This window comes from Fulvia fulva, chromosome 2 (genome assembly GCF_020509005.1).
Source record: "Fulvia fulva chromosome 2, complete sequence".
Lineage (NCBI taxonomy): Eukaryota > Fungi > Ascomycota > Dothideomycetes > Mycosphaerellales > Mycosphaerellaceae > Fulvia > Fulvia fulva.
In genome coordinates this window covers 885473-903248 of record NC_063013.1, presented here as the reverse complement: position 1 = coordinate 903248, position 17776 = coordinate 885473, and the positions used below count along the sequence as shown (strand labels likewise).

Sequence of the window (17776 nt, the reverse complement as noted above, 5' to 3'; positions counted from 1 at the left end):
GGCTGCTGGCGAGACACGCGAGACAAGCCGACAGGCCTTCCCTGCTCTCTCTCTCGGTCTCTCTCTCACAGTCGCGTCTTCCAGAACAGCTCTCTGCTCGTCTTTGCCACAAGTGTCTCCATCATCACGCACAGACAAAGCGTCACCTGCTGATGCTGGTGAGGTGGGATCATAAAGCTGAGCCGCAAAGGAGGACGCGTAAGATGGTCCGAAGGTGTTCGCGTCTAGACCATCATGTGCAGAGCTCTGTGCCTGATTCGTCCAGGCACTGCGATGATCAGAGCCAAAAATAGGCCAGTCCACTGGAGGCCAGCTCGTGTTCAGCGAGAAAGCTGGCAGCGTGGCGATGGGGTGGCGAAACAGCATCACAGAGCTGTCCCAAGGGCATTGCGGTGGCAACACACCCTCGTGTGAACGCCGATGCAAGATGCTGTTGTGAAGAATACAGCAACTTCATACTGTGGTGGCGGTGGTATGGTGGGAAGTTGAAGACGAAAAAGGTTGTTTGTTGGGGTGTACCGTGTACCGTGTGAGATGCCGGACGCTTGGCGGTGCAGTAGCGTGATTCTCGCCGCCGGCACCCCTGGAAGGGTGGAAGGCACGAAGGCGCACTTCTCGTGCTGATGAGAGTCGTCCAACCAGTCGCAGGCGAATGGCTCTCGCACTGCGTTTCACCTGTGGCCGTATCTGTTAGACTGTTAGTTGTCTGTAGATACTCTCTCCTCATCGGCAACTAAACACTCGCTTGTCGTCCTGCACGACTGACTACATTCGCTTATCCACATCATCACCACCACCACTCCACCCTACGGTCGTTCAGGAAACCGCGTGCGAGACTCGACACACCGGGCAGCTCCCAGTCGACCCCGTCGCGACGGCAGACATCCAGACACACATCGATACACGATCAGACCTTACGAGGAACGCACATCACAGAGTGTTTCGACACACAGGAAGCCCGCCGAGGGCGCAATAGCATAGATTACCGCCAACATGGCCTACCGAATGTCCTCCTATTCCAACCACTCCTCCGCTGCTCCCGGACGGACGAACACAATGCAGCAGGCTTCATCTCAGGTCTCGACCACCACCCTGCTCAATGCACTGCACAGCTCCTTCTCCTCAGCACAGCCATATCCATTGGAGGCCAGCACGAGTTTGGTGGTCAATACTTGGCTAACAGCCTCGAGCACTGGACCGGATGGCAGATACGGTGGCACAGTCGACGCCGAGCTCGCCCGTAGGGCCTGGGAACACGCTCGGCGACGAGCTGAAGATGCCTGCATCATCTTGGGGTGCGTGTTGATGGCGCTATACTGATTCGGCAGCTCACTGACACTCTCAACAGCTCCCTCCACCATTCGACGCCTTCACTCTTCGCACCATTTGCTTCTGCCCTTCCCCTTTCTGTGCCGGGCACCTTCTACACAGCTCTTAATGCGTTACGACCCTTTCTGACAACAGTAACACCACACAATCCAGCTTTGCCACGCTATTCTGCCCTGGGCGGTACTTTCACGCTTGCTTTGACCGGCGAGATCACAGGCACCTCGCTGAGCCTCTCGACATCGGGCATTGATACGCAGAATGGTCTCCTTAACGTCCCCACCGAGCCCGGCTACCGCGCTTTCGATGTTTTCTACTACATCCTGACTTCACAGTCTCAGCAAGAGCGCGAGTTTCTTGGCCTCAAAGCACCCGATCAATACGCCCTGCTCCGCAAGTCAAACACCTACAACGCGCCATCGTATCTCCCGACGGCAGACGATACAGCGGCCGCCGAGGACTTCCGCGAGTCGCTCAAGTCGATCGGCATCAAGGGAAAGAGCTTGCGCAGCTTACTGAGTGTCATTGCAGCCCTTCTACGGCTGGGAGACGCGATTGGCTTCCTGGTCGATCAAGAAGAGTTGGAGCAGGTGTGTGAAGAGGTGGGCGAACTGCTGGACCTTGATCCAGAGGTTCTGCTGAAGAAGTGTGTAACCGAAGACCGTGAATTTCTGATTGCAGCCATCTACGAAGCGCTTGTGGACTGGGTCATCATGCAAGCCAACGATGCCATCAGGACGGAGATCCAGACTGGCAGGGCGATGAGTGACGGCAGCGATAGCGGAGCGGCTACACCACCAAGCAGCCAAGACGATGACAATAATGTTGACATCACCTTGATCGACGTGCCCAGCCAGACACTCGGCAAGTCTGTAAGCTTGAAGACCGTCTTTGATGACAGCACGGGTATCAATGCGGAGATGAAAGAAGACGGCTTGTCGATTATACCCGCAGGCTCGTCTGTCATTCGTGAAATGAAAGAAGCTGTCTCACATTGTGAGGCAGACCTGAACATAGCCGGTGGCGCTTCCATGAGGGATCGCGAGCTCGAGCTGGATCGCAGGCAAGGCGTGCTCGAAAAAGTCGGCATCGAGACGGATGAGGACAGCTTCTTGCGTAGCATCCTCTATCCGGTTGCTGGTGAAGGCATCGTTTTGGGCAGGACCGGCCGTTTCACCCTCACCAACGTTCTTGCCAGCAGCAGAGTTTGGTTTCAGCTTTGCCTCCACCCAAGTGACGAGTCTCCGGCGGCCTTTGTAAACCAAGCACCTGGTGTGATTCCATGGTCGGCGGGTGCTGTATCCAGCCAAATTCGCGCTTGGAGATTGCCCGAGTGGGCCAACTACAGAAGTAAGCAGCTCGATTTCACTGCTGACTTCGATGTCGACGAGTTTGTGGACAGATATCGTAGATTGGGCTGTCAGGATGGAAAAGAAGGCGTGGATACCTGGCTTATGGAGCGTGGCTGGAGCAACGGCGAAGTCTTTCTTGGTAACGTGCGCATCTGGATGAGAGAGCCTGCCTACTGGGAGGCCGAGAGCATGCTGGACATGAAGCCCGTTGACGACGCATCTCCAAATCACATGCTCGGCGGTATGGTCGGCGCAGCAGACCTGGAAGGCAACTACGCCGCGTCCAATCCTGGCATGCACGGCGGCTACTACCACGATGAAACCAGCCGAGAGACCATGAGTCAACCCATCCACATCGCACCTAGCAAGATGGGAGCCAAGTCCCTTGCGCCTACTCAAGCTCACACCCTTCGAAGCATCAGCGGAGGTGACTACGGTCTTGGCTTCAAGGGAGACGACAAGCGCAATTACATTGGCTTCGAAGGCGAGATCGATGCTGAACTTGCCCAAGGCAAAGACGTGATCGTGAAGAAAACCACTGCTGGAAGACGCGCTTGGGTCGCCCTGGTCTGGGCCCTCACCTTTTGGATACCATCGCCGCTGCTCACTCACGTTGGCCGTATGAAGCGACCCGATGTGCGTCAAGCGTGGCGTGAGAAGTTCGCCCTCGTCTTCCTCATCTTGCTCATGAACGCCATCGTCGTCTTCTACATTATTGGATTTGGTAAGATCCTTTGTCCAAACCGTGACAAGGTCTGGAACCGCAAGGAAGTCGGCTACCACCAAGGAACCACTGACTTTTACGTCTCCTTCCGAGGCGGTGTCTATGATCTGTCCAAGTTCTACAAGCTACAACATTCTGACACCTCTATCGAGACCACCACGACCAACATGGAGCCATTTGCAGGAGCTGATGTTACGGAATACATTGCTCCACCTCTGACGATTGCTTGCCCTGGTCTTGTCACCTCGGATAGGATTCAGTTAAGCCCCAACACCACGCTTCTGTACCCTACTGCAGAGCATACTTCCGGTCCTCAATTCCAGCCAGACACTACCACGAAGCTCCACAGCATTACCTGGTACACCGAGTACTTCCTCCCTCGCATGAAGGAGTACTACAAGGGCCAGCTTGTGTACAAAAGATCCACGGTCAAGAGTGATGGCGAGAACAACAGCAGAAAATGGTTCATCATTGACAAGAAAATCTACGATTTGACCGACTACTTCTTTACCCTTGATCGACAGAACAACTTGGCTTCTTACAGCTTCTTTCCGGACGATGTTGAGACACTTGTGACCAACAACCCTGGTGCCGATATCACCGATGACTGGAACAAGAACCTGAACTTCTCGACCCGACAGAACAGCATGAATTGTCTGAACAACATGTTCTACATCGGTGATGTCGACTTCCGACAAAGTGCTCGTTGCCAAGTGAACAACTACATTTTGCTCGCATTCACGATCATTCTGTGCGCAGTCATCCTCACCAAGTTCTTGGCTGCCTTGCAGCTTGGATCCAAGAAAAAACCCTCCCAACAGGACAAATTCGTCATTTGCCAGGTTCCAGCCTACACTGAAGGTGAAGACTCCCTCCGAAAAGGACTCGACTCCCTCACAGCTCTAGCGTACGACAACAAGAGGAAGCTGATCTGCGTTGTCTGTGACGGCATGATTGTCGGCGGTGGAAACGACCGCCCTACGCCCAAGATTGTCCTTGATATTCTCGGAGTCGACCCAAAGATTGATCCTCCTGCTTTGCCATTCAGGTCCCTCGGTCAGGGAAGCGAAGAGCTCAACTACGGCAAAGTCTACTCCGGTCTGTACGAATATGAGGGTAATGTCGTCCCGTACTTGGTCGTGGTCAAGGTCGGTAAAGAGTCAGAACAGCAGAAGTCCAAGCCTGGTAACCGTGGTAAGCGAGACTCGCAGGTCTTGCTTATGAGCTTCTTGAACCGCGTTCATCACCGATCTGCAATGAACCCTCTAGAGCTAGAAATGTTCCACCAGATCAACAACATCATCGGTGTCGACCCTGAGCTGTACGAGTACCTGTTCCAGGTCGACGCTGACACCAAGGTCAAGGAGGATTCGCTCAACAGACTAGTCGCCGCTTGCTCCAACGACGCCAAGATTGCAGGTATCTGCGGTGAGACATCTCTGGAGAACGAGGAGCGCAGTTGGTGGACCATGATTCAAGTCTACGAATACTACATCTCACATCATTTGGCGAAAGCTTTCGAGAGTCTGTTCGGCAGTGTCACCTGTTTGCCTGGATGGTGAGTCACAAACAGTACACCTTATGACGGTTCTTACTGACATGTTCACAGTTTCTGCATGTACCGACTTCGGACTGCAGACAAAGGACGACCTCTCATCATCGCTGACAACATCATCAAGGAGTATGCCGACAACGACATCGACACGCTGCACAAGAAGAACTTGCTCTCCCTGGGTGAGGATCGTTATCTTACGACACTCATGACGAAGCACTTTCCATCCATGTCGTACAAGTTCTTGCCGGATGCCTACGCACTTACTGAAGCCCCTGCCGAGTGGAGCGTGCTGCTCTCCCAAAGGCGTCGCTGGATCAACTCCACCATCCACAACTTGGCTGAGATGATGCAAGTTGACCTTTGTGGTTTCTGCTGTTTCTCTATGCGCTTCGTGGTGTTCATTGATCTAATGGGTACCATCATCCTTCCGGCTACCTGCGCATACCTCGTCTACCTCATCTACTCGGTCGCTTCTGGTGCTGGACAGTTCCCACTGGTTTCAATCATCATGCTTGCAGCTGTGTATGGTCTGCAGATGATCATCTTTATCGTCAAAAGACAGTGGCAGCACATTGGTTGGATGATCATCTACCTCATGGCATATCCTATCTGGTCTTTCGTGCTGCCAATGTACTCGTTCTGGAAGCAAGATGACTTCTCGTGGGGTAACACCCGTGTTGTCATCGGAGAGAAGGGCGACAAGAAGGTCATTGCTATCGAGGACGAGGGCTTTGATCCACGCAGCATTCCTCTTCAGCGATGGGACGACTACGCCATGTCTAATAACCTGCCCGGACGTCGCGGTGTGTACCAAGAGAAGGACATGTATGGCTACCAAGACGCGCCAGGCTACGAGATGGATGACATGCACTCCGTGTACTCATCCGTCAAGCCAGCCTCCACCATTTTGACTGGGTTCCCACAGCACAACTCCTTCCGGCCTCCACAGTCACCCGGACCCAACGCCATGGGCAGGCAGTCGACATTCTCGCGCTTCACGGATCATCCGCAAGGATATGAGCAGCAACGCCAGATGTCGATGGGTGGCATGAGCGATCACTACAGACTAGGCGCCAACTCGCCGTACGGTACACGACATCAATCTCAGGACAACCTACTCGGCGGCGCACAATCACCACCCATGTACTCTGACCAGCGAGCTCGTTCGCCCTTGGGCAACCAGTTTGCGAGCCGGCCAGGTAGCACCAACCCCAACGCACACCTGAGCGGGCTGTCTGGCTTCCAAACCCAAGGTCCAACCAACGAAGCCATCACGATGGCTGTCCAGGAGTGCTTGAGCGAGGTCGACATGGACGCCGTGACCAAGAAGCAGCTCAAAGCGCTGGCCGAGCAGAAGTTGCAATGCCAACTTGTCGGCGAGAAGAAGGCGTTCTTGGACTTTGAGATCGACAATCAGCTTGCGAAGTTGTGATGAAGGAAACAGCTTGAATGTACAGAAATTTGTGTTTTGTTTTGGCAGCGATTGCATTGAAAGGGCGTTTTGTTGTAGTGTTTGGATTTGGGGTGTGGGCCGGGGTGGTGTTGGGAAAATGGCGCCGGGCAAAGAAGGGAAGGGACGTATAGGCAGAACAGCTAGCTATGAAATGTTTGCAGCACGTGGAGTTGTGTGCAGTCGATCTTTTATTAGTTTGAGGACCTGACGGGGCGTGATTTGGGTGGGAAGGAGGTGGGGGGGGGGTGATATGGAGATGGTGTATTGGTAGAGCAACAGAGAACAGAGGTCAATATAACGACCAGTGAACGCTAGCACCCCTCCGTACATTATCTCTCGTGACCCTTGTAAAGCGAATCCGCCTGATATTGGAGGTAGTCCACACCTACAGTACTCTCGCCGAGCTCAGCATGCGGCTGAGCTCAGGGGGTCTTCACTTTTGCATCTTCTACAAGCTCGGGCGGTTACATGCTCTTCCTTTCTGCTCCTGGTCTCGCGATACCTAAAGTCATTGCCACAAAAGCACTTACATCTCAACTTTCTCCCCTGCTTCAACATCAACAAAACACCATCACCACCTTCTATGCCATCCTTCCATCACGATCATCATGGACGGATCACCACTCGACAAACTCCCGGCGGAGCTCCGCAACACAATCTACGAGCTCGTCCTAATCTCACCAAAAGACATCAGACTGCATGCCGGTGCTCGCTGCAAGGAGATCAAAGCAACACCCAAACAGCCCTCGCTCTGACTCAAACATGCCGCCAGATCCGTAGCGAGAGTCTTCCCATCTTCTACGGTCTCAACACATTCCACCTCATCGCCGACAATGCTGCCGAGTGGCTTCACATGATGACGAACTACTGGGTCTGTGATCTCGAATCCTGCGCTTCCTTGATCCGCCGCGTTAAGATCACGGCTCAAGATGGGGATCTGAGCTCCATTCCCGCTGCCGATAGCTGGTTCGCACGTATCTACGAATGGTACCCAGCGCTGTTCCCACACCTAGACGCTGAGATTCGGATGAGTTTTGGAATTCAGTGTCTGATCCCAGGGTTAGTCGACTATTTCAGCTTCAACGTCAAGGAGCCAGATGTGGAGCTGTTGGAGCTGACATTCGAGGATGCGATGGAGAGACGCAAGGAGCATTACAGGCCTAATAGTCGTGACTTTGAGCTTATAGAGATTGAGGAGAAGGATATGGCTGGTTTTGTGGATATGCTACGGGCGCGGGAGAAGGACCGTGATGGGTGGTAAGCTTGGGGAGGATGGACATGTTTGTTGCGAAGACTCCCATGACTGATGTTTGGGATGACGCGCCAGTGTTGGTGTTGGAGGTAATGTGGAGGGTGGAAGGAGAAGCGGACCTGTCGGAGATTTATAGTACTCTGCAATCGCCTCGAATGAATGGTATCCGTTCACATGCAAGCATCCAGCGCGCTAGCGTTAGCGTCGTAAACGCTCCTGCATAGCCGTCGCCCGCGACAAACGCTCCCATCTTGACGTCAGGTCTTCGCCTCTGATAACGGATTCACTAATCGTCGACACCAAAACTCACAGCTCACACACCACCCAATAAGCACGTCCATCCACACCCGACCCTGCAAAACAAGCACCACTCGACCAAATGCCACACCCAAAACTTTCCCTTCTCGCTCTCCTGGGGACCATCTTCTGTGGCCTTCACGCCCTGTTCAGAAAGTAGACTTGCAGATATAGGGTGGCATACTCCCTCGGAAACGGGACAAGATGGTCTACGTACCATGGCAAGACTTGGGCATCTGCAAATTCTACGCGATGCACAAGACGACATGCGACTTCGTCGAGTCCTGCAAATGGGCGCATCCACGCGAGGAAGAGCTCAAACGAGTGTGGGATCATTATGCCGGCCTCGAGTTCGCATCGAATGGTGCACGACCTCCACCTCCTCCGCCACCTCCGCCTGTTGATGCGCCAGGATTCTGGCCGAAGCCGCTGCCTGCTGTCACTAGATACGATTTACCACCAAGGCCGCCGCCACGGCCGCATCTTCAGGACGACTTGCCAGCACGGCCTGCACGTACGTCGCCGATGATGCACCCTGACCGCGCGCATCTCAATCAGATGGATGGTGCGAATGAGGAACTGCCACCGAGGCCGAGAATGACTTTGACGCCGGCGTCATCGTATCGTAGGGAGATCAGTGATGAGGTGCAGCCGAGTCGATATGGGATGATGCGGATGGAAGGAGCGCATGATGGAGTGTCGCCGAGACCGGATGGGCCGCCACCTATTATGCGTGAACACTCGAGGCACTCGTTCGAGCAGAATGATCACATCGCTAGCACCAGGCCGAATTCCAGTGGTAGAGCCACTCACTGGAACATGGAGAGGCCTCCATACGGTCCTCATGGCTTCCCACCTGATCCCGAAGCGCTTCACCAGCGCGAACAATGGCCAGGCGAATCCGTTTGGCACAGCCATGAAGACCTCGACCACCACCATGAACGCTTTCGCCGTGAACAAGCACACACAGAGTATGGCTTCGACCCTCTACGCTCCCGTAACCCTTTCATCAACGGCTCGCGGGCATACACGTTCGTCTGGGGAGATCCACTCTGTGTCCGCTGCGGCATGATGGGACATCTACCACGTCAGTGCAAGGAAGAGGAGCTGAGCCACATGGAGCAAGACCTCTTGTACAAGATTGTGAAGAGGGAGCAGGGCAGGAGTAAGGACGAGCTGGACAGGAAGACTAGGCAGCCTACCGCCAGTGTTGGGAGCATTAGAGGCACGCCGATGCCTGGCGAGCGAGGAAGTCGTGATGCATCAATGTTTGATGCGCGGCCGTCGCCGAGGGATGTTGGTACAGGAGCGCGTCCAGCATATGGCCGACGATCGGAGTACCGGAAGCAGTTCAAGATGAAGCAGCAGGAGCAGCGTCAGCCGTCACCTCAAGTCGATGCAGCGATGCCGCAGCAGGAGGGCACACATGACCGGCACGAGATGACCAGAAGACGTTTGAAGCAGAAACACGATGCTGTTGCACAGCGATCGGATGGTGAAGTGGAAGTGGAAGTGGAAGCTGAAGATCCAACACCGGGGGCTCCTCGGACTTTCACGTCAAGCGGACGCAAGCCCGAACGCGAGCTTGAGAGCGCAGCGACAGCGACCGCTTCGACGACACCACGGCATCTCACGACACGATCGATCGAGGCATTTGTGCCATTCGGCTCGAAAGCGACGCCTACCATGGGCGCGACCAAGCGAATGTCGAACGGCGAAGCGAAAGTGACCGGGCCGCATCCTTCAACAATTCGAGTATCGGCGCCGTACATCACGCAGAGTGCCGTGGAGAAGAGGCTGCAGCCTGCGGGACTCGATGCGCAAGAGAGGAGTATACAAGAGGCGAGGGAGGATAGTGTCAGGCTGCAGGGTGTGACTTGGTTGGTATGTCATGTGCTCAAGCGTGTTGGCATTCGCTGGGCATCAGTATGGCTAACATGTTGCCATTTGTAGGACCAGGTTCGCAGAGCCCTACAACTACCCGTCAAGACTTTCACAACGGCTTGTGTGTACTACCACAAGTTCCGGCTGGCACATCATACACTGGAGTATGCATGGGCAGACGCTGCAGCGGCAAGTCTGCTGACCAGCTGCAAGAACGAGGACACCCTCAAGAAGAGCAGAGACATCCTTGCTGCCGCGTACAATCTTAAGCAGACTTCTGGGCATGAGCAGGTGGGAGCGGACGATGCCATCTTTGAAGGTCCCAGTAGGGTCGTGATCGGTCTGGAGCGCCTGGTGTTGGAGAGCGGTGGATTCGACTTCAGGAGCCGGTCGCCGCATCACACTCTGGTCAAAGTCAGCAAGAGCCTGCCACAGAGCGAGGATCTGAAGGCCACGTCGCAGCTGGCATGGACCATTCTTACCGATTTGCACCGAACCTTTGCAGTCCTGAAGCAGACCAGTGCCACTCTCGCCTTGGCCAGCCTGGAGTTGGCCGCGCACTTCCTCGCTACCACATCTGACAACAACACGTGCCCTGTGCGGGATGACCTCCAGCTGCTCAACCTCGACAAGTGGCACACTACCCGCGAAGAAGTCATGGAGACGCTTCTCGACGCGCTGGATCTGTATACCCACCACACAACTTCGACCATCTTGGGGACTAGGTATTCCCTCGACGAGTTCCTTCGCATCCGTCTTGCCCTTAACAAGGAGTGCTCGGAGTCCAGTCTGCCTCGATTCACAGTCGTACAGCCTCCCCCATCACCTGACAACGTCAACGGCACCAGCAGTAGCACTCTCCGCGTCAGCAACGGACACCCGACCCCTGTGTCACCACCACAAGGCGGCACACAGGCACCGCAGCCCACGAACGGCAATGGGCCAAATCTACCACCAACACCAGAAGGTGGAGGCACCTTACGCTTCATGCTTGATCCAGTAAGAGCGACCGACGAAAGAACACAAGTCAACAGCTACTACACGGAAGAGTGGGAGGAATACGAAGAAGAGATTGAAGTGCCCTTGCCACGAGCTCGTTCACGATCGCGCGATAGGGAACGCCGGCGGGACAATCCAGACCGCCCAGAGCGAGATCGGGTCGGAGGGCGGCCGCCACGAGACTACGACGATCGACGCGGTACGCGAGACAGTCCGCGAGCGCCCGCAATTGATCGAGCTATCGAGCGAGACCGCGAGCGCACGAGAACGAGTGATCGAGATAGGGATCGAGGAGATAGGAGGTATGATGATAGGGATAGGGATTCTCGGCGGTTTGACGATCGGAGGGATAGGGACCGGTATCGTGACAGGCGCGATTATGATGATCGGAGCCGTCGAGATGATAGAAGGTGAAGAGTATCAGCGTGTTCTGCCTATGCAACGATGGAAGGCTGAGCTCTGGAAATGCAGTGTCAATGGAACAATTGGCCGCAAAGCAATAACTCCATACCCCAGAACTACTGATGTTATCAGGCACAGCTGCTCAGTGCCCCCGCTGCAGCCATTCCCGTGAAGAGCAGGTAAACAAAGACAATCATCCACCAGATCCTCGCACTTCCTCCTCACTCTCGCTATCCTCAGCAGGCAACTCCTCAACCTCAAAATCCGGATCCCGCACTCCCTCCGGCGGCTCGCACATCGCCTGCGTCACCATCAACTTCTTGTACTGGCGCTTCAGCACCACACCTGTAAAAATTCAAGTCAGTACATGACGAACAAACAGAGTAGAAGAAGATCGATACTGAGGAGACTTACCAGCATACGTATCCCCTCCCTTCTCGGCCACAACTCTTGCGACAAGATCCCACTTCTGCGCCTCGAAGGATTCTTCCACTTCGCGTTTCGCGCTGAGGAGAAGGGCGTTGTCTTCTTCGCGGATTACGGTGAAGTTGGATTTGAGTCTGGATGAAGGTCACGTCATGCGTCAGCCATTCATTCCAACGAAAGATGAAAGATGCAAGACGGGAAGATGGAAGCCAAGGTCGTCGTGCGCCGCTTCCCTTCTATTCCCTTCAGCTTCAAACGCACTCACCTAGCATATCGATTCGGCAGCGTACTAGTAGCCGTACTCTCCCCCGTCATCTCCTTCCACTCCTTCCGAATCGGATTCCAATCACTCCCCTCATCACGCTTCCGGATCAGCATCTGATCGGGCTCACTGCATTCCTCAAAGGAACGCGGAATGGCACGAGATGCCATGGCTTTCTTGCCGGTCTTGCGCTTCTTGACCTGCTGAGCGCCTTTTTTGGGAGTGGCGGTCTTGCGCTTGGCAGGGATGTGGACTGGGGCTGGTGCTGGAGCGGAGGTGGAGGTGGAGGAGACGTAGTCGCCTTTGACGTTCGCGGGGGTTTTGGTGAAGGCGGGTTCCACGGCGGAGGGGAAGATCATGAGGCTGTTGCCGTCGAAGGGGTCATCGGAGTTGGTGGTGGGGAGGGTGATGCCGCCCATGTCGGAGGAGTCGTCCATTTTGGTGGGTGGTGGTTGTGGTGCTGTGGTGGTTAAGATGGCTGTGTGTGGTTGTTTGATGGTTGTGTTTGGTCGAAGTGTAGGCGGAAAGAAGCGTCGCTTAAAAGGTATGTGACGACTCGCTCGCGCGACGCCGCTTGGAGCCGCGGATCACATGTGAAATCCAATCAGTTCAGCACGAGATGCGGGAGCGTCCGTGTGTGGATCTGCTTCACTTGCGATTCTTATTGTCCCACGAGCAAACATGACACTTCAATAACACTTTAGCACTTCTCTTGTTCGCGGTCGCTGATCAGCATTTCTTACATTCGGAACCAATTCTGCTGAACCCGATCACCAGCATTTGTCCCTCAGCAAACCGAACATACCTTCCACTCTTCTCGGCACCAGCAATTCTGATCCGCAACATGGCAATGCATCCGAACCTCTTCCCCACAGACAGCACACCACCGAGTACGGCGGGCCCTGATGAAGTCGTCGTTCCGGATTGGTTTCGAGACACTCCGGCTCCAGCGCCACCAAAGTACCACGTCAAGCCGTCTTCCGAAGACAAGACCAACTCCAGTAACGAATCACCAGTCAGCCGCCCTAGGAAGGTCTCCGAGATCAATAAGGACCATGGAGCAGACTCGAATGATGGAGACTCGTCCGAGAGCGAGGAGGTAGATGGGATGGAAGCTGGCGCGGCAGATCCACAGGGGTATGAAGATGCGGCTGCGAAGGAAGAGCACAAGCCCGAGAAGGTCGAGATTCCTGCCAACTCCAGTGACGAAGATCAGACAGCTTGGTCCGTCGTGGACAAACCCAAGCGGGTGGTCAAGAAGAAGGACCCATCAGCTCCCGCACCCAGTAAGAAGGAACGAGACGACCATGGCGAGAAGTTTCTGGTCATCAAGGGCCGGCCACCGAAGATCATCGAGAAGGAAATCTCCGCCGCCGCCACTGAAGAGCCAAAGAGCAACAACGAGTCCAAGATCGAGGCCACAGGCGAGGAGCAGAAGGCTACTCCAGCACCTCCCCTCCCCAAACCCAAGTCCAAGAACAAGAAGAAATGGAAGAAAGTCGAACTCGCCGAACCAGTCGAAGAAGCCTACATCCGACCCACCAGCAAAGTCGCAAAGAAGTTCTCTCACTACGCCCACGCAGCAGGCGGCAAAGACGACGCCACTACTCCTCCAACCAACATCACCGCCGCCGCTACCATCGCAAAGCTCAAATCAGACCAAGACGCCATCATCCGTAAGAAGAAATCCAAGGTCGCTGCCGTACCTGGTAAGTCTCCTGACCGTCGCCCTCCATCCACTCTCATGATCACTCACTGACACACCATAGTGCCCCTCAAACGCGCCCTCACCCAAAAGCGCCGCGAACAACAACGCATGGAAGACGACTCGCGCGCCGCGGAGCGAGAAGCCTATAACCTCAACCACCCCCCATCACCATCACCGCAACAAGAAGCTCTTCCCACCCGAACCCGCCTTCAAAAAGCCTTCGAAGCAATGCAAAAGGGCCAAGTTGGTCCAGCCATCGACATCGTCACTGGTCCCAAAGTCCGCAAGCATCTGCCGAAGAACGTCAATGAGGACAAGGAGCTGATGTGGAAGGTGGTGAAGTATGCTTTCATCGCTTTCGTGCTGTTCCTCTTTTATGAGTTGCATCTTGCTTGAAATGCTTGTCCGGGAGGCGAAGGAGAGAAGAGGTGAGATGAGAAGATCTGTCGTGCTTGACTCGGTGCTTGATTGCACTTACGATCGCGGCGATATTGTGTTTGCTGATGGCATGAGAGGTCGGCGTTCTCTGAAGAGCGTTTCGTTCATGTCTTGGGTTTTCTGTCCTAGGCTAAGTTGGTGTTGGGTCTGATTGCAATAAACCGCGAGAAGTTTTGTAACGAGAAGAAAGAAAAGAAAAAATAGTTCTTGGAACCGTTCGTGCTTTTGGCGATCTATCTTTCTTCAGACAACCAACAGCAAATCGGAAAACAAATGAAAGTCATGCTCATATCCACCCCATTCCTCGCTCCTTGTCATTTCATAACAAGTGGCACGAGACCACTTCTGTCTAGTGGTGTATCATTCGGCGCGCAGCGAAACTGAAACATCAGCTGCAGTAGACGCCCGCAAATGCTCGACACCCTTTTGTGAATCTCTCCAACAGCACTCGCATCGGTATGCTGTTTACAACTTGTCGTAGTAGTTCTCGTAGCCTGGAACATCTGGCTTGAGACCCTTGCGCTTGCGCATATCCTCGACAATCTTTCCTGGTGGACATTCCTTGTTGAGGACGGAGCCACCTGGGAGGATCTGCCAGTGGTCGAACACTGACTGTGGGAAAGCCTGTCCGGATGTGTTGGAGCGGAGATCTGCGTTGAAACCGAAGGACTCGTTGACAGGGAGGTATGCCTTGACGTTGAAGAGTGGGGTACCTGGACGCTGTGCCTCCTCGAAAACGTGACCTCTTCGGCGGGTGAGCACACCGTAGATACCACCCATAGCCTGCTCTGGAACCTGGATCTCGACCAAGAAGACTGGCTCGAGAAGACCTGGGTCGGCCAGAAGAGTGGCGGCGTAGAGCACACGACGGGTCGTTGGGATGATCTGACCACCACCACGGTGAATGGCATCGGTGTGGAGGGTGACATCCATGATGTTGAAGCGCACGTTTCGCATTGGCTCCTCGGCGACTGGACCTTCCTTGGTTGCCCACTGGAAACCAGAGACAACGGAATCCTTGATTTCGTTGAGGTACTGCACGGCCTTGGTCTGGTCGACGAGCAAGTTGGCGCCGTTGGTGTCTGGGCCGAAACACCAGATCTTACGTGCGTCAGTGACATCCCAACCGTGGTCGTCGGCAAGGATACGGGCGCGAGCCTTGAAATCGTCACGGGGACCGATCTTGCCGGACTCAATGTCCTTGGCAACCTCCTCAGCGAGAGGAGTCGCGATAACGTAGATACGGTTGTGCTTGTTTGGCGACTTGGAGAGCGCAGTCATGCTCGAGTCGCCAGCGACAGTCTCACGGTACTGGACGACTGGGTCGGAGACGCGGAGTGGCACGCCAGCGTGGTCCTCCTCAAGATCCTTCAAGCAGATCTCGAGATGGAGCTCACCGGCACCAGCAACGACGTGCTCACCGGACTCGGAGATGTAGGTAAGGACGCAAGGATCCGACTTGGACAGACGCTTGAGACCTTCGACAAGCTTTGGAAGATCGTTGGCGTTCTTGACCTCGACGGATCGCTGCACGACAGGAGACACGGAGAACTTCATGACCTTCAGGTTGTGCGAAGTCTCGGAGGTGGTAAGGGTACCAGACTTGAGCAAGAACTGGTCGATACCGACAAGACCAAGAATGTTACCGGCTGGCACATCCTCAATTGGGTCAGTGTAACGACCCATCATGAGAATGGTACGCTGGATGGCCTTGATGAACATGTCCTCCTTCTTGCCTGGAACGTAGTTTGGTCCCTGGATGCGGACCTTGAGACCAGAGCGGGCAGTACCAGAGAAGACACGACCGAAAGCGTAGAAACGACCCTTATCAGAGGTCGGCACCATCTTGGAGACGTAAAGCATGAGAGGTCCCTTGGGGTCGCAGTCCCGGATACCAATGGCAGACTCGTCATCTGGTGGACCCTCGTAAAGAGTCTCCATACGGTATCTCTGGGCAGTCGCTGGAGATGGAAGGTGGAGAATCATCATCTCCATGAGGGCATCGGCGGCTGGCAAGAACTTGCGCATGACAACCTTGAGGAGCTGCTTGCCCTCGAGGTCCTTCTCGTCGTTGGCGAGCTTGATCTCAAGCTTCTCGAGGAGAGTTGGGATCTGGTCCTTCTTGAAGTTCATGATGTTGTCGAAGATGCGGAAAATCGGGTCCAAACAGAACTGGTTGAAAGCACGCTCGAGGTCCTTGCCCTCGTGTGTGCCAACCTTGGTCCACTTCTTGGTCTTTGGGTTGAAGAAAGAGTCACCCTGCTACTGTCAGTCTCGCTCAAATGTGTGTGTCATCATGTCGTGCAACTCACCCAGAGACGCTCCATCATCTTGACCTTGTCGACACCGAACTTCTTGGAGTAACGAGTGGCGAACTGGCGGACGGTGAAGGCCCAGCCGTGGAGACCGGAACCAAAGGCGATCGTGCCCTTGTCTGGGTAGACCTGGCAGTCACCAAGAGCCTTGTCGTAGTAAGTCGAGATGACGACGTTGACGGACTCGATGACACGGGAGAAGTTCTGGAACAGATCCTCCTTGCTGAGCTGAAGCTCGAGAAGAGCGCGATCGACCTTGTTGATGATGACAACTGGACGAATACGCTCACCGAGAGCCTGACGGAGCACAGTCTCGGTCTGCACGCACACACCTTCGATGGTGTCGACGACAACGAGAGCACCGTCAGTGACACGGAGAGCAGCGGTGACCTCAGATGAGAAGTCAACGTGACCTGGCGAGTCAATCAAGTTGATCAAGAAGTGGTTTTCCTCGGTAGCGTCGACCTTTGGGAGGTCCTTGAGGTCCTCGTCGTCGATGAGCTGACCGTACAGAGAGATGGCAGTCGACTTGATGGTGACACCACGCTCTTGTTCATCTGCTCTGGTATCCGTGAATCGCGCGCTACCGGCGTTCTTGGCTGAGATGATACCAGCGCGCTGGACGAGGGAGTCGGTAAGGGTGGACTTGCCGTGGTCGACGTGGGCAATGACGGACATGTTACGGATGTTCTTGGGCCTGTCCATGAGCTGGCGGATCTCCTCCACGCTGTGGGATGATTGTCAGCCATTGCCATTGCGCTGTGGTATGCTCTCGTGTTTCCATGTCGACTCACGTGAAGTTGACCATCTTGAATCAGACGGGGGAGTGCTCCCTGGCACTCGTTTCGGTCTTGAGAAAAGGGTTCTGGTGTGAGGTCTCAATGTACCCCGCAAGCGCTCGCTGGCACTTGTCCTCGATGTATTTGTCTGCCTGTGATGCGGTCTCAGTGGGTGGCCGCAGTGGCTGCGGCGGGGGAGTGGTGGTGATATACCTGTCAGGGCGTGTGTGGGTGGAGGAGGGAAGAGAGAGCGAGCGGTGTCCTGCGAGAGTATCTCTGATCAATTCTGCGCTTAGTGGGAAGAGTCGCCCCGCCTGATCCCTGCGACTTGGACCGTGCTCCCGTGATCCCGCGCCACTCTCACGGACTTACTGCACGAAATACCGCATTACAGATCGACTCACAGGGCTACACCAGCAGCACTGCCTTCGATCGCAATGCCATGATACGTTGGCCTGGTCGCACTGCGTCTCAAAACAGTACCGCCGTTCAGTGAGTCATGAGTCAAGCATCAAGCACGTGCAAAGCTATTTTCCTCGGAGGACGGCCTGATGATGATCCGGCTTGGTCCAGCATTTTGTATCTTACGATCCTTGAATGCTCA

At 54.8% G+C, this 17776-nt stretch overlaps 6 protein-coding genes across 6 annotated transcripts; 4 read left to right on the top strand and 2 right to left on the bottom strand.

The window, feature by feature from the left end:
- Positions 1-993: 993 nt before the first annotated feature.
- CLAFUR5_02591 (Chitin synthase 6) lies at positions 994-6389 on the top strand (the record flags this gene model as incomplete). Its single annotated transcript, XM_047901739.1, has 3 exons — positions 994-1295; positions 1349-4960; positions 5012-6389. 3 exons carry the CDS (start codon positions 994-996, stop codon positions 6387-6389), a joined length of 5292 nt encoding a protein of 1763 aa, XP_047757823.1.
- Positions 6390-7266: 877 nt separating this feature from the next.
- Positions 7267-7671, top strand: CLAFUR5_20144 (uncharacterized protein; the record flags this gene model as incomplete). Its single annotated transcript, XM_059462981.1, has 1 exon — positions 7267-7671. One exon carries the CDS (start codon positions 7267-7269, stop codon positions 7669-7671), a length of 405 nt encoding a protein of 134 aa, XP_059318886.1.
- Positions 7672-8163: 492 nt separating this feature from the next.
- CLAFUR5_02590 (CTD kinase subunit beta) lies at positions 8164-11256 on the top strand (the record flags this gene model as incomplete). Its single annotated transcript, XM_047901738.1, has 2 exons — positions 8164-9843; positions 9913-11256. The coding sequence occupies 2 exons, from the start codon at positions 8164-8166 to the stop codon at positions 11254-11256; spliced, it is 3024 nt and encodes a 1007-aa protein (XP_047757822.1).
- A 181-nt stretch (positions 11257-11437) lies between these two features.
- On the bottom strand, positions 11438-12369 carry CLAFUR5_02589 (uncharacterized protein; the record flags this gene model as incomplete). The annotated part of the gene is made up of 3 exons (XM_047901737.1): positions 11438-11589; positions 11659-11804; positions 11936-12369. The coding sequence occupies 3 exons, from the start codon at positions 12367-12369 to the stop codon at positions 11438-11440; spliced, it is 732 nt and encodes a 243-aa protein (XP_047758610.1).
- Positions 12370-12776: 407 nt separating this feature from the next.
- CLAFUR5_02588 (uncharacterized protein) lies at positions 12777-14036 on the top strand (the record flags this gene model as incomplete). Its single annotated transcript, XM_047901736.1, has 2 exons — positions 12777-13641; positions 13702-14036. The coding sequence occupies 2 exons, from the start codon at positions 12777-12779 to the stop codon at positions 14034-14036; spliced, it is 1200 nt and encodes a 399-aa protein (XP_047758611.1).
- Positions 14037-14543: 507 nt separating this feature from the next.
- On the bottom strand, positions 14544-17201 carry CLAFUR5_02587 (Elongation factor 2; the record flags this gene model as incomplete). The annotated part of the gene is made up of 3 exons (XM_047901735.1): positions 14544-16337; positions 16391-17120; positions 17188-17201. 3 exons carry the CDS (start codon positions 17199-17201, stop codon positions 14544-14546), a joined length of 2538 nt encoding a protein of 845 aa, XP_047758605.1.
- Between the last annotated feature and the right edge of the window lie 575 nt (positions 17202-17776).